Consider the following 25697-nt stretch of genomic DNA (forward strand, 5'->3'; position numbering starts at 1 on the left):
TGTTTGTAGAGACGCCTGACCAAGCCGGAGGTAACGGGGATTCAAACCGGCGATCCCCATGTTGGTATGCAACGGAATAGACCGCCACGCTACCCGAATGTCCAATGTACTATTATCTTTGGTAAAGATCCATCCATTATCCAAACCGCTCATCCTGCTGTCAGGGTCGTGGGATGCTGGAGCCTATCCCAGCAGTCACTGGGCGGCAGGCGGGGAGACACCCTGGACAGGTCGCCAGACCATGACAGGGCCCACACACACACCCACACACACACACACACACACACACACACACACACACACATTCACACCTAGGGACAATTTAGTACGGCCGATTCACCTGACCTACACGTCTTTGGACTGTGGGAGGAAACCGGATCACCCGGAGGAAACCCACGCAGACACGGGGGGGGACATGCAAACTCCACACAGAGGACGACCCGGGACAAACCCCAAGGTTGGACTACCCCGGGGCTCGAACCCAGGACCCTCTTGTTGTGCGGCGACCACGCTAACCACTGTGCCACTTTGTAATTTTTCAAATAATTACAAATAAAATATTTACAGAGGAGCCCTGTGATGGCCTGGCGGCCTGTCCAGGGTGTCTCCCCAGTGACCGCTGGGATAGGTTCCAGCATCCCCGTCACCCTGAGTAGGATAAGCAGTTTGGATAATCGATAGACGGATATGTACAGAGGAAACTGGCTGACAGCAAGTATGAGTTTTTTGCTCCACTCTTGGGACAAGGACCTTTCGGGAGAGACGAGAAAGGAAGCGGAAACGATGAAACAACTTCCTTACAATTGTGATTGGTTGATGCTTCACCGCATTACTGAAGAGGCGAGAAAAGTTGAAGCCAGCTGAAGTTTATTTTGAAGCCCGTAATGCAGTGCTGTCAGGCACATATACATATGTATGTGCGTTGCTCTGTCACCGGCAATGTGAAGGCGACACAGGGGTTTTCCACAGGTGATAAACTTGCCTGCAAACTCAGGTTGCCTCTCTCCAGCACCATAAGCTCCTCATATAAAGAGATAAAACGGGAGAATATTCACGCGTGGTAACCATAGCAACACTGTAACACATCACTGAGAGACGTCGCTATACACCGTCGTTACTTTGTGTCACTGGAAATAACTGAAAAGCTAATTATCGCTTAACTAAATAATAAATAATGGACCACCGCGGAACGTCGCCGTGCCAAATTTTGGAATCAAGCTCAGGGAGTTCTACAATTGCCAACAAAAGCGCCTCCTCCAATCCCCCCCCCCCTTTCTCCCCAATTGTACCCGGCCAATTACCCCGCTCTTCTGAGCTGTCCCGGTTGTCGCTCCACCCCCTCTGCCGATCCGGGAAGGGCTGCAGACTACCACATGCCTCCTCCGATACATCGCCAGCCGCTTCTTTTCACCTGACAGTGCCGAGTTTCGCCAGTGGGATGTAGCGCGTGGGAGGATCACGCTGTTCCCCCCAGTTCCCCCTACCCTCCGGACAGGCGCACCAACCGACCAGAGGAGGCGCTAGTGCAGCGACCAGGACACATACCCACAGCCGGCTTCCCACCCGCAGACACGGCCAACTGTGGTTGTAGGGACGCCCGACCAAGCCGGAGGTAACGCGGGGATTTGAACCTACGTTCCCCGTTTTGGTAGGCAACGGAATAGACCACTACACTGCCCGGACGCCCAGAGACGGGTATTTTTTCTGTATTTGTATTCTTACCCGTGTTTGTGCCGTGTGTCGACTCTTCCTTTAAAGTTAAGGCCAACTCTGACTCCCTCCAGTCTCTATGAGGACTCAGTCGTACGTCTTCTGTTGTACGTCAACAAATAACGCGGCTTCAAAATCTAATTTTCCGCTATTTTTGCCAACTGGCATCATGTAATCTACTGACATTCCCCACATTGACAGCCCTGTTTAAGGCCACAGGTTTGATAACACCCCCATCTAAAGTGTCTGTTTTGTATTCTTCATGAAGACTATAATACTGGCACATCATCGCCATCAATCATCGCTCATTATTTTGAACACGAGCGCCGTTTTACAGATGAGGAGGGAAACAAGAGGAGGCGGCAGTGAGGGGCAGAGGAAGGAAAGGGAGGAGTGATTGAGAGAGTGATTAAAGGGGAGACTGAGTGAATGATGGCGGAATAAAAATGGACAGAGTGATAGAAAATGGTCGGAGAGAGAAATTGAGAGTGAGCGGGCCGACCCCGAGAAGACGGGACGGAGCGGGAAGGGGGGGGGGGACTGTAACAGGAAGACGGGAGTCGCGGGGAGATGGGGAGAGTATGAGACAAATGAGACGTGAGAATGAGGATGGCAGAGCGTGAAGGGAGGTAAACGCTCATGTGCGAGTGAACGACAGAGAGAAGAAGAAGAAGAAGAAGAAGAAGAAGAAGAAAGACAATAATTGAAAGCGGTAGAGACCCTCTCGCCTCTGTCGGGTGAAGAGATTTGTGTAAATGAGATCAACTCGCTTCACACACAGGGATGAAAGGAATCAGGAGATTATAAGCAGACATCTGAAGAGTCCGGTCCGGTCCCCAGGAGGATCGACCATAATTGGTCCAACAAACAGCGAACGGACGTCAACAATAACAAAGCTTCCACACCCACAGAAACCAGCAATTAATAAACCCAAACAGGGAAAGCCAATGAAACAATTGCAGCCGGGGCTTTGAACAGCATCCCTGTTATGCTCGGGCTCTTCTCCGATGCCTCGTGTCTGCACCTGCATTTGCATATGTAAATGACCGACTGACCATCACATCTGCACATCGTGCCAGATTTGGGCTTTGGTATTTCCTGTCCTCTCCTGTCTGTTTTTTTTTCTTTCCCCACTTTTTCTCCCCAGTTTTATCCAGCCAATTGCCCCACTCTTCCGAGCTGTCCCGGCCGCCGCTCCACCCTCCCCTCCGCCGATCCGGGAAGGGCTGCAGACTACCACATGCCTCCTCCGATACATGTGGAGTCGCCAGCTGCTTCTTTTCACCTGACAGTGAGGAGTTTCGCCAGGGGGATGTAGCGCGTGGGAGGATCACGCCATTCCCCCCCAGCCCCCCCCGAACAGGTACCCCAACTGATCAGAGGAGGCGCTAGTGCAGCGACCACGACACGTACCCACATCCGCCTTCCCACCCGCAGACACGGCCAATTGTGTCTGTAGGGGCGCCCAACCAAGCCGGAGGTAACATGGGGATTCGAATCAGCGATCCCCGTATTGGTAGGCAACGGAATAGACCGCCACACCACCCAGACGCCCGCCCCCCCCCCCCCCCGTTTGTTGTTGGTGGCATGTTAGAACTCGGCTGATAAAAAATTCAGACTTGACACTTTTCATACCAGGCTGAAGGGTGGTGTTGGAATGAGGAACTCAGAATAATTACTCGTGGAACACATTTATACAACCATCTTTCTACAGCCGCTGTAACTCAAGTCAGACATGTCTAGCCTGATGGGTTTGTTCCCACTGCACGTGTGTTTGTACAGTACGTGTGTGTGTGTGTGTGTGTGTGTGTGTGTGTGTGTGTGTGAGTGTGTGCGTCCATGCAACTGTCACCTGTTGTAGCTGAAGAGACGGGAGCCCCACTGAGCATGCAGTCCTCTCTTTCCAGGATGAAAGAAACAGCCGTCTGTGCCATCTAATTGGTTCAGGCCATCAGCAGTGTTGCTGGAGGCGTGACTGTGGACCACGTCCAGCAGCACGGCGATCCCGAAGGAGTGAGCTCTGTCTATCAGCCTCTTCAGATCTTCAGGGGTACCAAAACGACTGCATCGACAGAAAAGGAGAGAAAATCGTGTGTGGGTTTTTGTGCATATTTTTGTGTGTATGCATATGTATGTGGGTGGATGTAGATTTGTTTGTGTGTGTACTTGTATGTATGTGTGTATGTGTGTGTGTGTGTGTGGAAGTGTGTAGATATGTGTGTGTGTGTGTGTGTGTAGCAACAAATAACAGAACATCAGTGCATCAGATTATAAAAAACACAATAGAGAATTACATGTGTGTATGTGGGGGGGTGTGGATGGGTGTGGGTGTAGGAGTGTGTGTGGGTATATATGTAGGTGTGTGTGTGTAGTTGTAGCAACAAATAACAGAACATCAGCGCTTCAGATTATACAAAACACAACAGAGAATTAAATGTGTGTGTGTGTGTGTAAAAGTGTTGTGACAATGTGGGGCCAGCACAATAAACCACATCATCGCTGACTAATGGACAGGTTTGGACTTGAAACCCGCCAGGAATTAAATCCCTCAAACCGAGTGAGTAATAGAAAGACAGAGATAGAAAAAGAGAAAGAGCTCATCCCTCATTCAAGGAAAGTTTAGTCAAGCATTAGGTGTGCACAAGAAGCTAGTCCCTCATTCATTTTTAATGGAGCTGCTCAAGGCTGCAATTTGATATGATGGACATACATGGAGGGTCTGCTGCCAGATGGGCTGTTGTTGACAGGAGGAGCAATGACCTGTCAGAGGAGGTGACGTAAGGAGGCACACCACCACTGTCTTGTCCATAAAGATGAATATGAAACTCTGCCAGCAAAACAAATGTAATTTTTTTTGACACTTTCTATCGCTGATATTTCTAATAAAGCCAATCCTCAACTGTTGTGTCAGTAGTTGAGAAGAAGTCCCCTGTTCGGTACGTACTGTCTCTTTAAGAGACCTCAGCGCCGATAACGTCATCTCGTGAAGTCTCATGGGAACAAGGTAATCTCGCGGTAGTTCGCAGTAGGCATAGAGAATAAGCGAGAGCATGGCAGATCTCCTCATGGCTTTAGTATGGTTGATGCTAGATCCAACGGGGTGTAGGCACGGAAGTAGACGCGATTGGTTGTTGTTTCAAGTGGGTGCGCTTCGAGGTTCCGCGCTGTTTGGCTGTTGCAGCCGTGATTGGCTGTTGCGTCGGCCAATAGACAGCGCAAGAACCTCGAAGCGCACCCACTTGAAACAAACGATGTGCACTGAAACATTTAGCTGGCTAGCTTACAACTGCCCTTAACATCGCCCAGTCGTACTGTAACCCTATCGCTAGCTAACTAACGTTAACTTAATTCGCCCCAACGATTGCTCTGTCTGTCGGTCTGGCAGTCAGTGCGCTTCAAGGTTCCGCGCTGCCTATTGGCCGACGCAACAACCAATCACGTCTACTTCCGTGCCCACACCCTGTTGGATCTAGCATCAACCTTTAGCATTTGCTGACATCTTGCTACGTTTCAGCCTTTTGAGAGTATTGTCGTTTTACCCTACCTCTAATTCACCATTAAAGGGAGCTGAACTGAATGTCGTCGCCATCGTGGAGATTGGGGGAGGAATTATCTGTCTGTCGGTTCATGCAGGGCGCGTGAGGGTTACAGAACACACAACTGTCCAAATCACCAACACGTTTGTAGCTGCTCATTTTTTGAAAGATACCCTTATTGGTTTTAGTTTTTTGTGTTATTGACCTGGTATATGCCCCCCCTCGACCATTAAGACCTGCAGATGGAGCCGTGAGAGTTATTCCCAGGTTTGTCACAACGGATGATCGGGCATTTTAGAGCCCCTACGTTATAGAACTCTCTCCCTGTTGAACTCAGACAAACAAAGTCTCTAGCTTCTTTTAAATCTCTTCTTAAAACTTTTCTCTGTGTGAAAGCTTTTAGAAATGTCCGATATTTTTTTTTATTTATTTATACCCTTTTTATTTTTATTCCTACTTATTTGATCTTATTCATTTATCACTGTTACCTCCTTTGCGCATGTCCTTTGGTCTTATTCCCATTTTTGCCTTGTCTGGTTTTATTTCTTATGTAAAGAACTTTGTAACATTAGAAAAGTTCTATATAAAGTTATTATTATTATTATCATCATCATCATTACTTACATTATTAGTATTATTATCATTATTCATTGTTTTATTTATTATTATTGTCATTATTTTTATTATTTTATTTATGATTATCATCATTTGTCATTAATTTTATTTACCTCATAAACTGTACAGCAATGGAATGCCGTTAGCTGACCACCAGCTTAGTTAAAGTAGTCTACTTATTTCCCTGCTGTATTTAAAATATGCTCGTAAGTCATGAGCACTTAAAGGTTCTGTCCTTTGGATCGAATTTGCTTGTAAAAGCTAACACTTGGGGGCGGCACGGTGGTGCAGTGGTTAGCGTGCCTCAGAGCAAGTAGGTCCTGGTTTCGAGCCCCAGGGTAGTCCGACCTTGGGGGTGGTCCCGGGTCGTTCTCTGTATGGAGTTTGCATGTTCTCTCCGTGTCTGTGTGGGTTTCCTCTGGGTGCCCCGGTTTCCTCCCACAGTCCAAAGACATGTAGGTCAGGTGAATCGGCCCCACTAAGTTGTTCCTAAGTGTGAATGTGTGTGTTTCAGCCCTGTGATGGACTGGCGGCCTGTCCAGGGTGTCTCCCCGCCTGCCGCCCAATGACTGCTTGGATAGTGCTCCAGCATCCCCGGCATACCCTGAGCAGGATAAGCGGTTTGGACAATGGATAAAATATTATCATTATTATTATAAAAAGAATGTAATATTCCTGTTACACTTCACCCATTACAGTTTGCCTGCTGTTCCAATAACGCCATCTCACTTGCTCTGCATACTGCTTTAGTACACCTTGAAAAGAAAAATACCTATGTCAGAATGTTGTTTATTGATTACAGCTCTGCTTTTAATACAATTGTACCATCAGTGTGGTGGATGGTACAATTTCCCAGAATTACTGAAGGAATTTGCTTAATCTTGGCACAACAAACCGTACAGGGAGAAGCATGCTGTAGCAGGCAGCTCCATCCTGGGTGTCATTGAGACCATCCAGAATACTAAGGCCCCCCTCAACGAGGTCCCTCTATGAGAGTAAATAGTCAATTTTTGAGAAATGGTGCTCAGACTTACAAGAAGTTCCCTTTCTGTGTTGGGTGGCTGTGATCTTGGTTTTCTTACAGGACATGGTGGAAAAAGGGAGGGCTTTCTCCACCATCAAGATATACTTGGCAGCTATCTCTGTCTGCCATATTGGTTTTGATGGGAAGGCTGTGGGACAGCATCCCTTGGTCTGCCACTTAATGAAGGGGCGCACACCATAAGCTCCTTGTGTCTAAACCAGACCCCTTTCTAGGCCCTTCCCACTGTGTTGGCTACCCTTTCAGTCCCACCTTTTGAACCACTGGAACAAGTGAACTTGAAAATGGTGGCTTTAAAACAGCTTTGTTGCTGTCTCTTGCTTCAACTAAACGAGTGGGTGAGAGTCATGCTTTTTCAGTACACCAGGCATGTACAAAGTTCTCTTCAGGGAATTTAATGGTGACCTTACAAACTAACCCTGCCTTTATGCCTAAGGTGTTAGGGTCAAGTCAAGTCAATTTTAGTTGTATAGCCCATTATCACAAATTACAAATTTGCCTCAAGGGGCTTTACAGAAACACAACATCCTGTCCTTAGACCCTCGCATCGGATAAGGAACAACTCCCTAAAAACCTCCTTTAACAGGGAGACAAAAAATAGAAAGAAACGGGTCATGTGCCCCAATTGACCATGTGTTCTTCTATCCTCCATTCTCTTCAGACGAGCATAAGCGGTTACATATGTTGTGCCTGGTGCGGGCCTCATGCATCTATATGGACAGAACCAAAAGCTGTAGGAAAAATGGCCAGCTTTTTGTCTTGGACAAAGAATCTCTTGGGGAAGCCCGTCTCAAAGCAGCAGCGTTCTTACCGGATTGTGGAGGCAATTGCTTTATCTTGTAGCTCAAAGGGGTTGCAGCCACCAGAGGGACTGCATGCACATTCTAACAGGTTTTTTTTTTCTGCATTTAGCCCATCCTAGCTGTGTAGCTAGGAGCAGTGGGCAGCCGCCATGCAGCGCCCGGTTACGAACTCCATTTCATCTTTCCATGCCTCGGGTCAGGGGCAGAGATAACCCTAACATGCATGTCTTTTTGATGGTGGGGGAAACTGGAGCACCGGGAGAAAACCCACTGCAGACAGGGGGAGAACGCTACACAGACGACAACGTGGGATGACCCCAAGGCTGGACAACCCCGGGGTTCGAACCCAGGACCTTCCTGCTGTGAGGCAACAATGCTAACCACTGGGCCACCGTGTCGCCCTCACCACCTCATGGGCCCTTTTCGGAGGAATCTCCATTCAGGAGATTTGCACTGCAGCAAGTTGAGCCTCCCTACATATGTTCGCCAGGTTGTACAGGCTCGCTTTAGCCATAGTGTGGCTAAGCCTCAGTAAGGCTCATTTTGGGACAGTTGGTCCCTCGGTAACATCTGCCCAACAACCCTGGAGCCAGTACTTATCAATGTGAGATACAAAACAAATGCTATGAAATAGAACTTTAGGTTACTGACATAACCCCGGTTCTCTAAGTAGCATAAGTAAGTGCCTCACCAGACCACCCTCTTCGCTCATTCGTAGTGAAGAAGAGGTGAACATTTTTTTCAATTACTGGCAGCATAGTGTCAAGCCCTTTTATAGGGGGATGGTCTCCAACCTCCCTGACACTGACACACTTAGTTCCAGCCAATTTTGGCTGGCAGAATGCAGTGGGAGCTTCTGATGATGTCACGCCATGGGCGTCTCCCAGTGTGAGACACTCACTCATGCTACTCAGAGAACCGGGGTAACGTCACTAGCCTAAAGTTCTTTTGAAGGTTTTTAATCACCGCACCCATGAGAGGTTTTTCATCATACAGTCATAACTGTGCACAAAATTTTTTAGCGACCTGTCCAGTAGCTTGCAAATTTAGCTGCGGACAGTCACATACACAACCCCCCAACACACACACACACACACACAAACCCCAGGCTGCTGCCTGGTGGAGATAGAAAAATCATGAAACCATTTGAAAGAGCCGGTAAACTCACATGACACAGGCTTTATAAGCTTTACCATCAAGGTACGACCACTCCGGGGAAAAATAAACAAGCCTTATATAATGATAGAATAGGGTGGCTCTGTAACTACTGATCCTTTCACCCTCTCCATTCTCCAACAAACAGCACTGATGAAAGGAAAAGACCACCTGTTTATGCAGTTAAAAAGGAACTGACAGAGAAAAATGAATACAGACAGAGCTATTTACTTATTACCTCCAACGGCTAGCACCCTTGTGAACCATTTCGTAATATAACTGCGCCGATACCTCCTTTTCCCTGCCCCCCCCATTCCTCCCAACACTAGTCCACCCCTTTTTCTCACAGAGATGTTTTAAGGACTCCTGTGAAATACTAAGCAGATCACTTAAAAGAGAAAAAGTCCCCTGAACACTCTGGCTGTTTTACCATTATGTTCACTCCAGTCCTTATTAGGCTCAGTCCTTAAGACATTTTCTGCTCTCATCTGATGGTCTGCACTCCACTCATTATGTTCCTTTCTTCTTCTTCTCCACCTCGCCCCCCCCCCCTTGCTGTCCTTACCTACTTTTTTGCTTTCAATTAATTTATGGTACTTTGAAGAGACCACACGCACATGTGCACGTATACCTGCACAGGCGCGCTAGCGTGAAGGCGCAATCCTGCACACACGGCCCCCGGGGAGACGAGGATGGTATGTTGCTTTAAAGCCCGACACGCAGCGTCCAGTCGCACGACGCGAGTCCTGTAACGCCGGCAGACTTGCAGCAGATCCCAAAAGATCTGGTTTTAGCATTGCTCCAACACCCTTTTGCTAAAGACAAAAGAAGCACAACAATAGTCTGTAGCAGCAGTGTGGACACCGGACAACTGAACGGTGTTCTGAGCCGCAGACACGACATGCATGCCGCAACACCGCTGCATCAGGACAGGCGCTCGCTGTGTCTGTCATGGAGTTGGAGGAGATCGAATTCTCCATACGAGGTTCGACGGACAGATTTTACAGTCATCGGCGGCCTCTGATCTCTTATGTCAAGAGTCTGACCTCCCTTTCCCCACAATGGCTACACAGACGAGATGATTAACACAACCTCACAGCTAAATCCTACAGTTCGGCAGCACGTTGACAATCTTCAAATCTCCCAACAACTTACCATGCACTGTAATGGCCCATACATATACGCAGTACACTTTACTGTCGTTTATGCTGGTCTGTGTGTGTGTATATATATTTTCTTGTTCTCTTTGTTTTACACTAATGTGCCTCATTTATTATCATTCTTAACAGTAATGTATTTTTGTTATATCTTCATATTTCCTTGACCTAAGATAAGGAGCTCAAAGTGGTGGTGGTGGGGGTGGGGTGTACAGGAAGGGGGAGTTGGACGGGTTCAACAATGGAACAATTTATGTTAATGCATTGTTTTATGTTTTCCTAAAATGTTCTTTAAATGTTTGTTTTCCTAAAATGACAATAAAATATGTTCATAAATTTTTAAAAAAAAAAGACAAGACACTCATTCATTTCAACATAAGATACCCAAGCCACCGGCGCCTCGCCTCACGTTAGCCCACACCCGCTCAGATCGCTGCTCTGTTGTGCTGCAGCCATGCTCCTGCACACCTGTGTTTCCACTGAGGGGAAAAGTCATTAAAGTAGTGCCTAAACAGTGTTTTTTGTATTTCATGCACGCTGGTTGGTGTTGGCTCCTCTTGTTTCACGGACACCACGTTATGCGAGTCTTTCACCTCACCGCCCTGCTTCTGCACCGGTTCCTGTTTCTTAACATGGTCAGTAAATATCAGCAGGTACTGAAACAATGTAAAGGACCCTCTCCTCCCAACACACCCACACACACACACACACACAGGGTGACCAGATGCGAACAGTCTAAATATAGGACAACTTTTGTTTTTGGAGAGATGAGCATATTAATTTACAGCAGATGGTTTTATCTTTTTATTTGAGTTTGGTTTTTATCTTGCTTCAAAAATGTGGGATGTCGTCTCAGTATTGCTGGCAGCCATACCAACATGTACCCTGGCTCTGTCGAATGACAGACGCTAAGCAAGTATGGCCTTGGCTAGTACTTGGATGGGAGACCTCCCGGGAAAACTGAGTTGCTACTGAATGGTGTTGGTGGGCCAGTAGAGGGATGTTTTCCCTCTGGTCCTCCATCCATCATTATCCATCCTGCTCTCAGGGTCACGGGGATGCTGGAGCTTTTCCCAGCAGTCACTGGGCTGCAGGCGGGGAGACACCCACCCTGGACAGGCCGCCAGGCCAACACACACACACCTAGGGGCAATTTAGTACGGCCGAGTCACCTGACCTGTACGTGTCTTTGGACTGTGGGAGGAAACCGGAGCACCCAGAGGAAACCCACACAGACACGGGGAGAACATGCAAACTCCACACAGAGGCAGCCCAGGACGATCCCCAAGGTTGGACTACCCTGGGGCTCGAACCCAGGACCTTCTTGCTGTGAGGGGACCGCGTTAACCACTGCGCCACCATGCCATCCCCCTCTGGTCCCAATAAACAAAAACAAAAATCCAAATGCCCCAGTGCAGTGACGGGGACACTATACGATGCTGTCCTTCGGATGAGATGTAAAAACCGAGGTCCTTACTCACTGTGGTCATCAAAGATCCCATGGCACTTATCACAAAGAGCAGGGGGGTCCCCGGTGTCCTGGCAAAATTCCCAACCTGGCCCTCTCCATCTGGCCACCTAATCATCCCCCATGTAACTGGCTCAATGATTCCTCCCTCTCCACCTCAAGCTGATGTGTGGTGAGCGTTCTGGTGGAAAATGGCTGCTATGCATCACCCAGGTGGTGCTACACATTGGTGGTGGTTGAAGTGCGCTACCCCCCCTTCACTGTGACGTGCTTTGGGTGTCTAGATAAAGTGCTACATAAATGTAATCCATCATTATCATCAAGGACAAAGGAGTTAAAATGCTGTACAGTAAAACGTGAAGCAGGACCCCTGGTCACATGACACCTGATCACCTGGCACATCAGGAATCGGGAATATTTATTTGTCATTTCATTCCACAAAGTATCGTTTCCCTCAGCCCACAGCAGTGCAACACAAAGTCAAAAACATATCCAAACTACAAGAACACATACAGGCACATCTCAAAAAATTAGAATATTGTGGAAAAGTTCATTATTTTCTGTAATTTAATTCAAAAAGTGAAACTGTCATATATTCTAGATTCATTACACATAAAGTGAAGTATGTCAAGCCTTTTTTGTTTTAATCTTGATGATTGCGGCTTACAGCTCATGAAAATCAAATATCCAGTATCTCAAAATATTAGAATATTACAGAAGACCAATCAAAAAAAGGATTTATAATACAGAAATGTTGACCTTCTGAAAACTATGTTCATTTATGCACTCAATACTTGGTCGAGGCTCCTTTTGCATGAATTACTGCATCAATGTGGCGTGGCATGGAGGCAATCAGCCTGTGGCACTGCTGAGGTGTTATGGAAGCCCAGGTTGCTTTGATAGCGGCCTTCAGCTCGTCTGCATTGTTGGGTCTGGTGTCTCTCATCTTCCTCTTGACAATATCCCATAAGCCACAGGAGGTCATTGCGGAAAGGGCTGGCTGTTCGCAGAGTGCTGTATCAAAGCATATCCATGGAAAGTTGACTGGGAGGGAAAAGTGTGTTAGGAAAAGGTGCACAAGCCACAGGGATGACCGCAGCCTTGAGAGGATTGTCAAGCAAGGCCGATTCAAGAACTTGGGGGGAGCTTCACAAGGAATGGACTGAGGCTGGAGTCAGTGCGTCAAGAGCCACCATGCACAGACGTGCCCAGGAACTGGGCTACAAGTGTCGCATTCCTAGTGTCAAGCCACTCCTGAACCAGAGACAACGTCAGAAGCGTCTTACCCGGGCTAAGGAGGAAAAGAACTGGACCGTTGGTCAGTGGTCCAAAGTCCTCTTTTCAGATGAAAGAAAATGTTGCATTTCATTTGGAAATCAAGGTCCCAGAGTCTGGAGGAAGAGTGGAGGGGCACAGAATCCAAGTTGCTTGAAGTCCAGTGTGAAGTTTCCACATTCAGTGATGATTTGGGGTGCCATGTCATCTGCTGGTGTTGGTCCACTGTGTTTCATCAAGCCCAGAGTCAACGCAGCCGTCTACCAAGAGATTTTAGAGCACTTCATGCTTCCGTCTGCTGACAAGCTTTATGGAGATGCTGATTTCATTTTCTAGCAGGACTTGGCACCTGCCCACAGCGCCAAAACTACCATGGTGTTACTGTGCTTGATTGGCCAGCCAACTCGCCTGACCTGAACCATTGTCAAGAGGAAGATGAGAGACACCAGACCCAACAATGCGGACGAGCTGAAGGCCGCTATCAAAGCAACCTGGGCTTCCATAACACCTCAGCAGTGCCGCAGGCTGATTGCCTCCATGCTACGCCGCATTGATGCAGTAATTCGTGCAACAAGAGCCCCGACCAAGTATTGAGTGCATAAATGAACACACTTTTCAGGAGGTTGACATTTCTGTATTATGAATCCTTTTTTTGATTGGTCTTATGTAATCTACTCATATATTTTCGTAATGTGTTTGTGTGTGGTGTTAGTGTAGATCGCAGGACCGAAAACTAAAGCACTTATGATCCTAATTCTTTTTGGAGGTGGTAGGTATTGTCTCAGAGAGTACGGGAAAAATCCCAGAAAATTAAAATAATTATAATAATTATGCATAATTATGCAAAATATGCATTTTTCTAAAAATGGCTAAAAACCACTTTTCTCGGCATTTCAGATGATTCTGAGCATCTTTGATTTTTTTCACCTATATAAAAAAAAATTTCTGGGACTTCGAAATGTTTTGGCATTATGCAAAATATATGCATTTTTGCAAAAATGCACTTATGATCGTAATTTTTTTGGAGGTGGTAGGTATTGTTCCAGAGAGGACCAGAAAAATAGCAGAAAATTAAAATAATTAAAATAATTATGCATAATTATGCAAAATATGCATTTTCTAAAAATGGCTAAAAACCACTTTTCTCGGCATTTCAGACGATTCTGAGCATTTGGGGGAGGGAGTTGGAGTGGGGGGGTGTAAACCACTTTTCTTAGCATTTCAGATGATTCTGAGCATTTGGGGGGATGGAGTTGGAGTGGGGGGGGGGTTAGGGGCAGGGGGAAGGAGGTTAGCTGGCAGGATGAAGAGGAGGGAGATTTAGACGGGTGGATAACCAAACCGCTACATTGTAGCGGGGTTCTTCTAGTATTCTAATATTTTGAGATACTGGTTTTTTGATTTTCATGAGCTGTAAGCCGTAATCATCAAGATTAAAACAAAAAAGGCTTGACATACTTCACTTTATGTGTAATGAATCTAGAATATATGAAAGTTTCACTTTTTGAATTAAATTACGGAAAATAATGAACTTTTCCACAATATTCTAATTTTTTGAGATGCACCTGTATATCCAAACTACAAAACACATATAGCCTATATATATATATACATACACACACACATACATATATAAAATCACTGTCCAAGACAGCGAACGCCAGGATGACTGTCTGAACTGCCGGTCTGCATGGGCTGATCCCAGCTGATCCAACACCAACCAGACAACCCCGACACACCTCCCCGCACTCCACACGACGACGCCAAAAACAGTCAACGCTAGGCAGGGCCGCTGCCAGACCGCCCTTGGTGTTATTGGAACTGCTGGCCTGCATGGGCTAGCGGCTAGCTTAGCCTGCCCTGCCTCTGTGTCCTGTCAGACCGCCCTCGGTGTTTCCTCTTCGGGCACAGCTCCAGGCAGGGCTGTGGTCCCCGGGCCCACAGGACAGAAGACCAAGCTCTCCCAGCCATCAAATGAAGACACAAACTTAGATGCGGACATGGACAAAGACACTGCATGGACGGTACTGGGTGAGGCCGCCGCAAACGCAAGTTTGCGCCGCCATCCTTCCACACTGGAAGCGATCCATAAATACCTTTGGTTTCTGCATTAATCAACATAGGCGGTAAGCCGGTAAATGCGTTCCTGCTGTTCACGGAAGACTCGTCTCGCTCTCTCAGTAGCCAGCAAACGTTGTTTCTATCGCAGCAAGCTGTCACCCACTGAAGGGCCTACAAAACAGCAGGTATATTGTCTTGTCTGTTTGCATTTGTCGCTGTAATTAGCATTGCACAAAAGGTGAACGCTGAGGTTTGAAATGACACACAGCCCCTTCAACCACAACTTTCTCCTCCGTAACTGCAGGACTGCTCTGTGTGTGTGTGTGTGTGTGTGTGTGTGTGTGTCTGTGTCTGTGTGTGTGTGTGTGCATATGGGACTGTATGTTTGTGAGTCTATATGTTGTTTTGGGTTATTTTGAAATGAACATATGCTGCCTGTCCCCTTGCTGCAGACCGCCGGTCTTTCTGTTGGCGAATGTTTAATTTTCTCTCTCGTATAACAGTATTGTACGTTCAAGAACGCTTTCTATTTCAGGATTAACCGCAAATGTGTTTACAGTCAGATTAGCTATTCTGTCACATTTGCTTAGTGTGATTTAGTAGCACCCAGTATGTGTGTGTGTGTGTGTGTGTGGTGGGGGAGTGCATGTGTGTGCATGCTTGTGTGTGTGGTGGGGGGTGCATGCGTACGTGTGTCTGCACATGTGGGGGTGCTTGTGTGTGCATGCGTGGTGTGTGTGTGTGTGTGGTGGGGGAGTGCATGTGTGTGTGCATGCTTGTGTGTGTCTGTGTGTGGGGGGATACTTGTGTGTGCATGCGTGTGTGTGTGTGTGTGCAGGTATATGTGTGTGCATGCTTGTGTGTGTGTGTGTGTGTGTGTGTGTGTGTGTGTGTGTGCTGGAGGAATTAAGGTGATGTAGTAGCAGCGGAGCATAGTACAGACCAGCTGGGGCAGCAGCAGCAGCAGAGCTCAGTTTGATGGTGCCAACCCACAACGCTCGCCATTTAGGTTGTATCACGCCCCTCGCTGAGGCAAAGCCTTTCAATTTAACCCCAACAAATGACACAAGTCTCTGCTCTGTAGTGGACTCTGTAGTGTGCTCTGTAGTGTGCTCTGTAGTGGACTCTGTAGTGTACTCTGTAGTGTGTCCTGTAGTGTGCTCTGTACTGGACTCTGTAGTGTACTCTGTAGCGTACTCTGTAGTGGACTCTGTAGTGGACTCTAGTAGACTCCGTAGTGGACTCTGCAGAACTGAGGAACTGAGGAGGAAGGAGTCAAAGATGCAGAATTTGCTACGTGGGAGAGAATAAGGGGGCAGAGGAGGACGACTGACTGTGTGACTGTGTGTGTGTGTGTGTGTGTGTGTGTGTGTGTGTGTGTGTGTGTGTGTGTGAAGGGGTAGGGGGGTAAAAGCAGTGACCCAGAGGTAATTGGCAATTAGAAAGCCAAAAGTCTTATTGTCATACTGGTAAAGCTATAATTAGGCTTGTTTGACTAAGCTCTGCGCGTGTGTGCGCGTGTGTGTGTGTGTGTGTGTGTGTGTGTGTGTGTGTGTGTGTATGTGTGTGTGTGTGTGTGTATGAGAGAGACAAATGAAGGACCGTGGTGAGGTTAACCAGTGGCCAGGTGTCTGTTCTCTAAAACACATTTTCTTTACTCTTCAACCCCCACCGCCCACACCTTCATTCTCCACAGCTGCTTCCCTGTTTATTTTCTCATTAACTCTCAGCAAAACACAATAAAATGGGCCCGGTCAGAAAACCGGGCAACCCGCACCACGCCGCCGTACCAGAAGAGAAGGAACGACAGGTGGAAAGGCGTACGTCTCGTTTTATGTCTTTCATCGATTGTGTGGGGCGGGGCGGGGCGGTGCGCTCACCTGGAAGCAGCGTAGAAGTTGGTGACCTGGTAGCCAAAGCTGGCGTAGTAGGCATGCTCCATGATGGCCATCAGCTGGATACAGTTGTATCCTGAAAAAGACACAAAAAAATATGAGTATCCACTTCTTGAAAGTGTGTGTGTGTGTGTGTGTGTGTGTGTGTGTGTGTGAGACATTTCTTCCTGATTACAGCAGGTCAAGTTTTTACCCCGTAGGGCTCCGAAAAAGGTAGGAAGAAAAAAAAGGGCTAAGAGAGTGAGAGAGCAAGAGAGAGAGAGAGCGAGCGCAAAAGAGGGCGAGAGAAAGCGAGCGAGAGAGTAAGAGCGAGAGAAAGCGAGAGTGATAGAGCGAGGGAAGGAGAGGTGCATCTACTCTGAAATCCATCATTCCTGGGTGGATTCCCCACTGAGCCTCTCAGACTTCGTCCTCTTTTCAGCCCCTTATGCGCGTAACACTGTGTGTACGCACCTGTGTGCATGTGTGTGTGTGTGTGTGTGTGTGTCAGTCGTTTCAGCCCTCGCCATCAGCCCCAGGTGTCAGACTGGCACGCTATCACCAATCCCCACCCGTCTACTACGCCCCCACCCCCACCCGAGACACTCTGATCCTATCAGAGGCAGGTGTGAAGCTGGAGCTTGGAGCTTGGGGTGATATAACAAAGGTACACTATGAATAAGAACTGCCAAAAACAGAGCGAGCACAACTAAGTCACATTCTGAAAACCAGAGCCACCACCAAGTGTCCCATGTGAGAAGGCACACAGCGGTCAACTGAAGCACATGCATTCTGAATTGACTCACAACTGAAGCATACATATGCACACTGCCTTCTCTGATGCTAACGCATAAACACACACACACAGCTCACAAATTCTCCCGGGCACAGTCATTTAAAATCATCAACAGCACTGCATGTTTTGGCCAGCGGGAGCGCCGGAGAAAATGCTGTTTATTTTAGCGTTTACCGCCTCACTGTGTCTTATGGTGCACCTGTCTGCTTCTCGCTGTATATTCTTTCCTTCCGCCGATAAACTTACAGCTGCTCTCATGGCAGCTGTCAGTACCGAGAGGACATCTCAGACACACGCCGAACAGGTGAAGTACACTCAGCTATTGCTGAAAATTAGGCTTCTGAGGATTTAAGAATTTGCTATTTCCTCTTATACCCCTGGGCGGCACGGTGGCGCAGTGATTAGCGGGGTTGCCTCAGAGCAAGAAGGTCCTAGGTTCGAGCCCCAGGGCAGTCCAACTTTGGGGGCCATTCCAGGTTGTCCTCTTGTGGAGTTTGCATGTTCTCCCCGTGTCTGCGCAGCTTTCCTCCGGGTGCTCCGGTTTCCTCCCACAGTCCAAAGATTTGTAGGTCAGGTGAATCAGCCGCACTAAATTGTCCCTAGGTGTGAATGTGTGTTTGTGTGTTGGTCCTGTGATGGTCCAGTGGCCTGTCCAGGGTGTCTCCCTGCCTGCCACCCTATGACTGCTGGGATAGGCTCCAGCATCCACCATGACCCTGACAGCAGGATAAGTGGTTTGGATAATAGATCTTATACCCCCTTCACATCAAACTGAAATCCTGGGTTTGTACGGGGATAGCCTTTGGCTTGAAAGGGTCTGTGGTTGAAAGGTCCAGGGATATCAGAACTGGATACGGCACAGCAAGCTTCCTTGGTATTGGCAAAGTATTTTCCTGGAATCGTGTAAACAGAGCTCTCAGATTCCCGGCACTCACGTGTTTGAGTTGTTGCATTGAATTCACCACATTTTAACAAGCAAGGAGAGAAGATGCATGTCACATTGAGTTGGTGAAGTTCTTCAAAGTAAAACTGTCATGGCCAATATTTCTCTGTATTCAGCTATCCCCTGCAACGACAGCTGGTTTAGAATAGAAGGGGAAAAAATGAAACGTGTGCAAAAAATGGGCATAATGTAATCTGCCTGCCATTGTTCCAAGCTTCAAAAAGAGGTGATGTTTTGGTAGGGATCCCAGGAAAGGATGAGGATTGGCGGGGGAAAAAAAACTGAATTTGCTCTGTGGATGAAAAAGGCATCTTTCAAAGAAAAGCTGGAATTGACTTGATGGTCTGATGAATTTTTTTTTTTTTTTTTTAGGCAATGATCCCAAGATTTGAAAACCAGGAAAATCTTAGTATTTTGGTGTAAAAGCGGCTTTATATTTACTGCAGGTTCAGTGTCTTCATTATAAAAAGACCTAATAGTGTAGTGTAAGGGAACATTTAAAAATTTTAACTTGTGATTTTTTTTTCCCTTGACTTATTTCAAATAATCTTACCACTGTAGTGGTTATATAAACGAATCGCTCCCCAAGATGTGTGAACAATTTTTTTTCTCCACCCACCAAAAATAATCATAAGGCTTAATGTTGCATAACTAGATCCAATGATATGCTTTGAAAATTCTGTTTTGGATCTATCTGATGGTTGATCTTAAGGGAAACCATATCTCAAGTGAGAGAAATGACTAGGTCTTGGTGAACAGGGGAGTTTTCAGGAGTTTTTTTTATAAGCGTCCCAAGAAGCAGCGCTGCAGATCTCTACCAAGAGAGAGTTCCAAAGGGTAGAGGCTGACACACTGAAAGCTCTGTCCCCAAAAGTCCGCAAGCTGGTGTGGGGGATGGGTGGGGGCTGTGTCTGCGGACCACAGATTCCGGACGGAGTATAGGGGTGGACGAGGTCAGATAGGTACTGGGGGGTAAGGGCATGGAGGGATTTGTAGGTGAGGAGAAGGATTTTGTAGGGGATGCAGGACTTGACCGGAGCCACTGAAGGTGGACGAGGGTGGGGGTGATGTGCTGCCAGGGCTTGGTTTGAGTAAGAACCCTGGCAGCTGAGTTCTGCACATACTGGAGACTGTTGAGGGCTTTGCTGGATACGTCGGACAGGATTCCATTGCAATAATCCAGATGAGAGGTGACAAAGGTATGGATGAGGGTCTGCTACAGTCTGAGAGTGATGGCCAGGGTCTGGAGATGTTTTTGAGGTAGAAGAAAGCAGATTTGGTGATGGAGTTGATGTGTGACTGGAATGAGAGGGTGGAGTCCAGAATGATACCCAGGTTTCAGACTTCTGGGACTGGGCAGATGGAGCAGCCGTCCCCATCCACATCCGTCCAAGATCTCCAACCTTCCGGAGCAGCACCTTGGGAGCCACAACCATGAGCTCTCTTTTATTGCTATTTAGCTTGAGTAGATTTGATGACATCCAGATTTTTATTTGGTGGAGGCAGTTGACAAGGGATTGCGGGGGGAGCTGAGTGAATGGTTTAGTGCTGAGATACAACTGCATGTCATCAGCATAACAGTGGAAGCTTAGACCGTGGTGACAGATGATCTGACCAAGGGGGAGCATGTAGATGGAAAACGGGGAGGGTCCAAGCACAGAGTCTTGGGGAATGCCTTGGTTGACTGGGGCCAAGGTGGAACTGGAGTCTGATGGTGACAAACTGTTTCCTGTCAGAGCGATATGACCGAAACATGGAGATAACTGCACCGGTGAGGTCTAGGTATTCAGATAAGTTGTTGAGAAGGATGGTGTGGGAAAGAGTGTCGAAGGCTGCAGAGAGGTCCAAGAGGATGAGAATCTTAATGTGGCCTGAATCAACAGCAACGAGGAGGTCATTGGTAATTTTGCTGAGGGTGGTCTCTGTGTTGTGGTGTGATCAAAGCCTTAGTTTTATGCAGGCTAACATCGGCCACCAATTAGTTTTTTGGTTCCTTTTAATATTATGGTTATTTTCTACTGGTACCTCACAGATCTTCTGAACCTAGGAAAGACAAAGTGCAGCCTCGGGCAAATAAATTATCAGGAAAGACGATCCGTCTCTGATCCGTTTTTAATAGGCTCTTTCGTTTGATGGGTCCATCAACCTGACGGGTCATTTAAATACCTATGTGTATTGCCAGGATTGGTTAAATGATTAGCCAATTTCATACCTCATTACTGCGATTAGCTAATTTTGATAAATATTATAACCATTTTGACATTTTTTTTAAATATTGTGACGTACACTATAATAATCTTTCACATTTTAATGTTTTTAGGTCTAGTCTTTAGCATGTTGGTGCGCTGCCGCGTGTCCCTGTGTATGTACCAAGCAGAGTGTTCACATGTTGTGCACCCCCCTATGTCAGTGCATCCGACTACCTGGATAAATAGAAGGAAAATATTGCGCCGCTGACTTTAGACCAGCTTTTTGTTGGTCAGTGGTGCAACCGCTTTCTGTTGCCTCAAGATAGCAATGCACCAACAATGCACCTGACCACATCTCATTTTAAGACCAACATGCCCATGGGCGCCACTGACGGGCGCGAGTACATTTGGTATTTAAAAAATGTGGGTGTTGGACGGGAAAATTACAACTGTATCAGTCGGAAACTAGCAAAGGCACTTGTGCTACGCTTTGTACCGCTTTGCGCCAGGTGTAAGATAGGGCCCAGTGACGAATAGGCTTCATGGCTGCTAGCTAACTTTACCTACCGATCTAGCTCACTGCATGTTCTCTTTTAATTAATTAATTAATTAATTTTTGTAGAGAAAGTGGTGTCCCTTTTTTGCTGGTTGGTGGATCATGTAATTTTTTTTAACAGACAACACTGATTCGGCACAGTGATTGCTATCATTGTTGTGTTGTCAACCTTTTCGTTGACCAAAAAAAAAATAGAGGGTGCTTGGGCTGAATTTTTTAATCAAACATGTGCTCCTAAATGCATTTTTGCAGTTCGCACACACCTAATTGTAGTCGCAAGTGCGAGTGAAATACTCGCACTTTCGAGCCCTGTGACTAGTAGAGTACTTAATCCGAACCCTGACCAAACAGACAGGCTGCATGCACTCTGAGACGTTTCCACTAGTGCTGTCAAAATTAACAGATTAGGCCCGCGGTGGTGTAGCGGTCTAAGCATCGGCCTTGTGTTGATGCAGTTGCCCACCGGGGACCGGGGTTCGCGCCCCGGTCTCGTCGGATCTGACTATGGCCGGACTCAATGAAGCAGCAATAATTGGCAACGCTGTCTTCGGGAGGGGAGCGGAGTCGGCTTGTGTTCGTCACATGAATGCGTCTCTGTGTGTGTCGGAATAGCAGTGATTCGGCCTAGATTTGCCTTGTCATGAAAGTGGCAAGGCGTCTCCTTCGAGACTGCCGGCCGGGGAGATGCAGTTGGCAAACGCATGCAGTGCGAGGGTGGGTGTTTGAACTAAAATAGAGATCGATTGGCCACTAAATTGGGAGAAAGAGGGGAAAAATCAGAGATTAAAAAATTTTTTTTTTTTTAAATTAACAGATTAATGCACTCAGTTAAATTTTAAACTTTCTCACATTTGAAAATTAATAATGCAAATGAAGCACATTTCCACTTTTGACTCCAAACTCCTGTCGAACTTTCAGCAGCAGCGCACAGCAATCTAAAATTGAACATGCGATGAGAAACCTACTGACTACTGACATACTAAATGTCAGTGTAAAAAGATTTACAGGGGCGTCCGGGTGGCATAGCAGTCTATTTCGCTGCCTACCAACACAAGGATCGCCGGTTCGAATCCCTGTGTTACCTCCGGCTTGGTTGGGCATCCCTACGGACACAATTGGCTGTGTCTGCGGGTGGGAAGCCGGATGTGGGTATGATGTGGGTATGTGTCCTGGTCGCTGCACTAGCGCCTCCTCTGGTTGGTCGGGGCGCCTGTTCGGGACTGGGGGGATCTTCCCACGCGCTCCTGGTGAAACTCCTCACTGTCAGGTGAGAAGAAGCGGCTGGCGACTCCACATGTGTCGGAGGAGACACATGGTAGTCTGCAGCCCTCCCAGGATCGGCAGAGGGGGTGGAGCAGCGACGGGGACATTTTGGAATAGCGGGGTAATTGGCCAAGTACAACTGGGGAGAAAAAGGGGAAAAATCCAAAAGAAAAAAAATTGTATGGACATATTACAAAGTGAAAATGTCTTTCCAATGGCACACAACAAGTCTGAAGTACCATGTGGGTACCAAGCACGCCGCCATTAGCTTGAGCATGTTAGCACTGATCCATGAGCAGGTGGTGTTTGTCCAAACACAGTTGCTAAGTGCAGTTGAAACAAAAGTACATTAGAAAAACTGACAAATGTAATAGTGAAAGTGATCACTATAATTGGGTGAAATTTTACTATATAGCCCGCCTGTTTACATTAAAAAGTCAAGAAAACCTGACATAATGCTACATTTAATGAAGTTTGATTGATTCCTCCAGCCGTTTAGTCATATTTCTTCAATACAAACCACTACAAATACATTTGGTCTCACACAGAGACAGTAAACAGATTTAAATATGGTTTAGATTTGTGGTTAATCGTGATTAATCACAGCCTGTCAGGTGGTATGAGTCTAATTCATTGACAGTCCTAGTTTCTGCATTTGCAATGAATATCCATTTTCTTTCCGTCTCTCTGCGGCTTCCTTCATGTTTTCCCGAGCTCTCTAAACCCATACATTTATTTCATGCCAACACAAGTCTGCTGATCAGACCCACACTGTGACAGCCTGGGTAAAAAGTTGGAGATGAGGAAAATCTATCCATGTTTCAAGAAGTTTAAGGTCCTTTAAAGTGGTTGACGGTAGAGCGGCGAAACGCTCGCATCGGGTTGAGCTCCGCTGAGGACTTAAAACCTTTCTGCTTCAACCTCCGAGAAGCTCTTCTCTACCTTTGTCACATCCTCGCTCTCTAACCGAGGCTTTTTCTCAGCTATTTTGAGAAAAAGAGACGATGACATCTGAGACATATGCGAAGCGGTTTTTTTTTCAACCCTCAATAACCACGATTCTTTGACACTTTCTGATGACTTGTTTTAAAGGACCATTTCGTTTTTTTTTTCATAACCCAGATCTCATTTTCATAGTTTTGCCATCGTGTATATCAGTTATATTATCATTTCAATGACCCACTTGGTTTTGGAGACTTTGGACCACCACTGAACGCAGCTTCACAACGGAGTTGTTTTGGCATAATGGACCAGGAGTGTCGGACATGTTTCAACAAATCCAACCCCCCCCCACCCCCCTTTTCTCCCCAATTGTATGCGTGTGTTTGTTTGTGTGTGACTTTTTACTGTGCAAAGCGGCTCACTTTTACATACTAATGAAAGTCACAGTCACACGGGACACTACCCTCAACACCCAGTTTGCCATCAGGAAAAGACTTCCCATCCATCATCTCATAATTCTTTTTTGGGGGGATTTCCCCCCCCCCCGTTTTTCTCCCCAACTGTATCCGGCCAATTACCCCACTCTTCCGAGCCATCCCAATCGCTGCTCCACCCCATCTGCCAATCCGGGGAGGGCTGCAGACTACCACGTCTCCTCTGGTACATGTGGAGTCGCCAGCCGCTTCTTTTCACCTGACAGCGAGTGAGGAGTCTCGGGGATAAAGCGCATGGGAGGATCATGCTGTTCCCTCCAGTTCCCCCTCCCCCATCAATAGGTGCCCCGACCGACCAGAGGAGGCAGTAGTGCAGTGACCAGGACACATACCCACATCCGGCTTCCCACCCACAGACACGGCCAATTGTGTCTGTAGGGACATCCGACCAAGCGGGAGGTAACATGGGGATTCGAACTGCCGATCCCCGTGTTGGTACGCAACGGAATAGACCGCCATGCCACCCGGACACCCCTCACCAAATCCAAATTATTTCAAGTATGTATTCAAAAGTATATATATATAAAAAAAACATTGAAAGTTAAGGGTTGTTACTAGAAAGGTACAGTATTTTCAATGGTTCATCACATTGTTGAGCAGATTCCTGGTTCAACATTAATGCCGTAAGTACTACTACTACTACTACTACTACTACTCCTACTACTACTTTCGGCTGCTCCCGTTAGGGGGCGTCACAGCGGATCATCCGTTTCCATCTCTTCCTGTCCTCCGCATCTTCCTCTGTCACACCAGCCACCTGCATGTCCTCCCTCACCACATCCATAAACCTCCTCTTTGGCCTTCCTCTTCTCCTCTTCCCTGGCAGCTCCATATTCAGCATCCTTCTCCCAATATACCCAGCATCTCTCCTCCACACATGTCCAAGCCATCTCAATCTTGCCTCTCTTGCTTTGTCTCCAAACCTGAGCGGTCCCTCTAATATACTTGTTCCTAATCCTGTCCTTCTTCGTCACTCCCAATTAAAATCTTAGCATCTTCAACTCCGCCACCTCCAGCTCCGCGTCCTGTCTTTTCGTCAGTACCACTGTCTCCAAACCATATAACACAGCTGGTCTCACAACCATCTTGTTAACCTTCCCTTTAACTCTTGCTGGTACCCTTGCTGGTAATCAATGCAGTAATGACAAGCCTATATCTAGCACAGGTATCTCTGGACACCCAGTTTTGTTTAGAGGGAATGTGGCTCACCTTTACATAAGCTATCATGTAAACTCCAAATCCATGTAAATGTCGGCTGAACGCTCATTGACAGGGGTACATGAGTTATATTTGGACTTGTTGAAAGTGTGACACTCGTGTACCGTGGGCCCCATAACATGCCAATATAAAGCTGTGTGTAGCGGTGCGACCATGTCCAAAATCTCTGAAATGAAGCCACTGAGTAAATGATTTTAATAATCGATATGCACACTGAGAAAAGCAACGGAAATTAGACACGGGTTGTAAAATCACATTATTATCTTTTAGTTCTCTCCTGGAAAGACCATGAAGCCGATGTCTTCCAAGCAGCTTGATCCAGAACTTAGGTCAGCTCTCTCAAACCACATAACTTAAAAAAAAAAAACGTGTAAGTGGGAGTTCTGCAGCCTGGTCTTCAACTTTCCTACATTATTTCTTGTCCATCCCATGGTTCCCATCAACCGCCCAAAATCAATACAAACAATCATAATGCACTATTTCATGTCTCAGTCGGGACCCTGTTCTGTCTCGCCCCCTCCACATTCATGTTGAGACAGAGCTTCGGACATAAGGCACCGTGATGCAGTGGTTAGCGCTGTCATCTCACAGCGAGAAGGT

At 46.9% G+C, this 25697-nt stretch overlaps 1 protein-coding gene across 1 annotated transcript in view; it reads right to left on the minus strand.

Moving 5' to 3' along the window:
* The window catches only part of gbe1a (glucan (1,4-alpha-), branching enzyme 1a), a 251284-nt gene that overhangs the window by 96736 nt on the left and 128851 nt on the right, over positions 1-25697 (minus strand). The window contains exons 6-7 of the mRNA XM_056285228.1: positions 16703-16793; positions 3563-3772 (exon numbers count right to left, since the gene is read on the minus strand). Coding sequence (XP_056141203.1) covers positions 3563-3772; positions 16703-16793 — 301 coding nt within the window. The remainder of the gene's footprint in view (positions 1-3562; positions 3773-16702; positions 16794-25697) is intronic.

The sequence above is a fragment of the Lampris incognitus genome, chromosome 8 (genome assembly GCF_029633865.1).
Source record: "Lampris incognitus isolate fLamInc1 chromosome 8, fLamInc1.hap2, whole genome shotgun sequence".
In the NCBI taxonomy this organism is placed as follows: domain Eukaryota; kingdom Metazoa; phylum Chordata; class Actinopteri; order Lampriformes; family Lampridae; genus Lampris; species Lampris incognitus.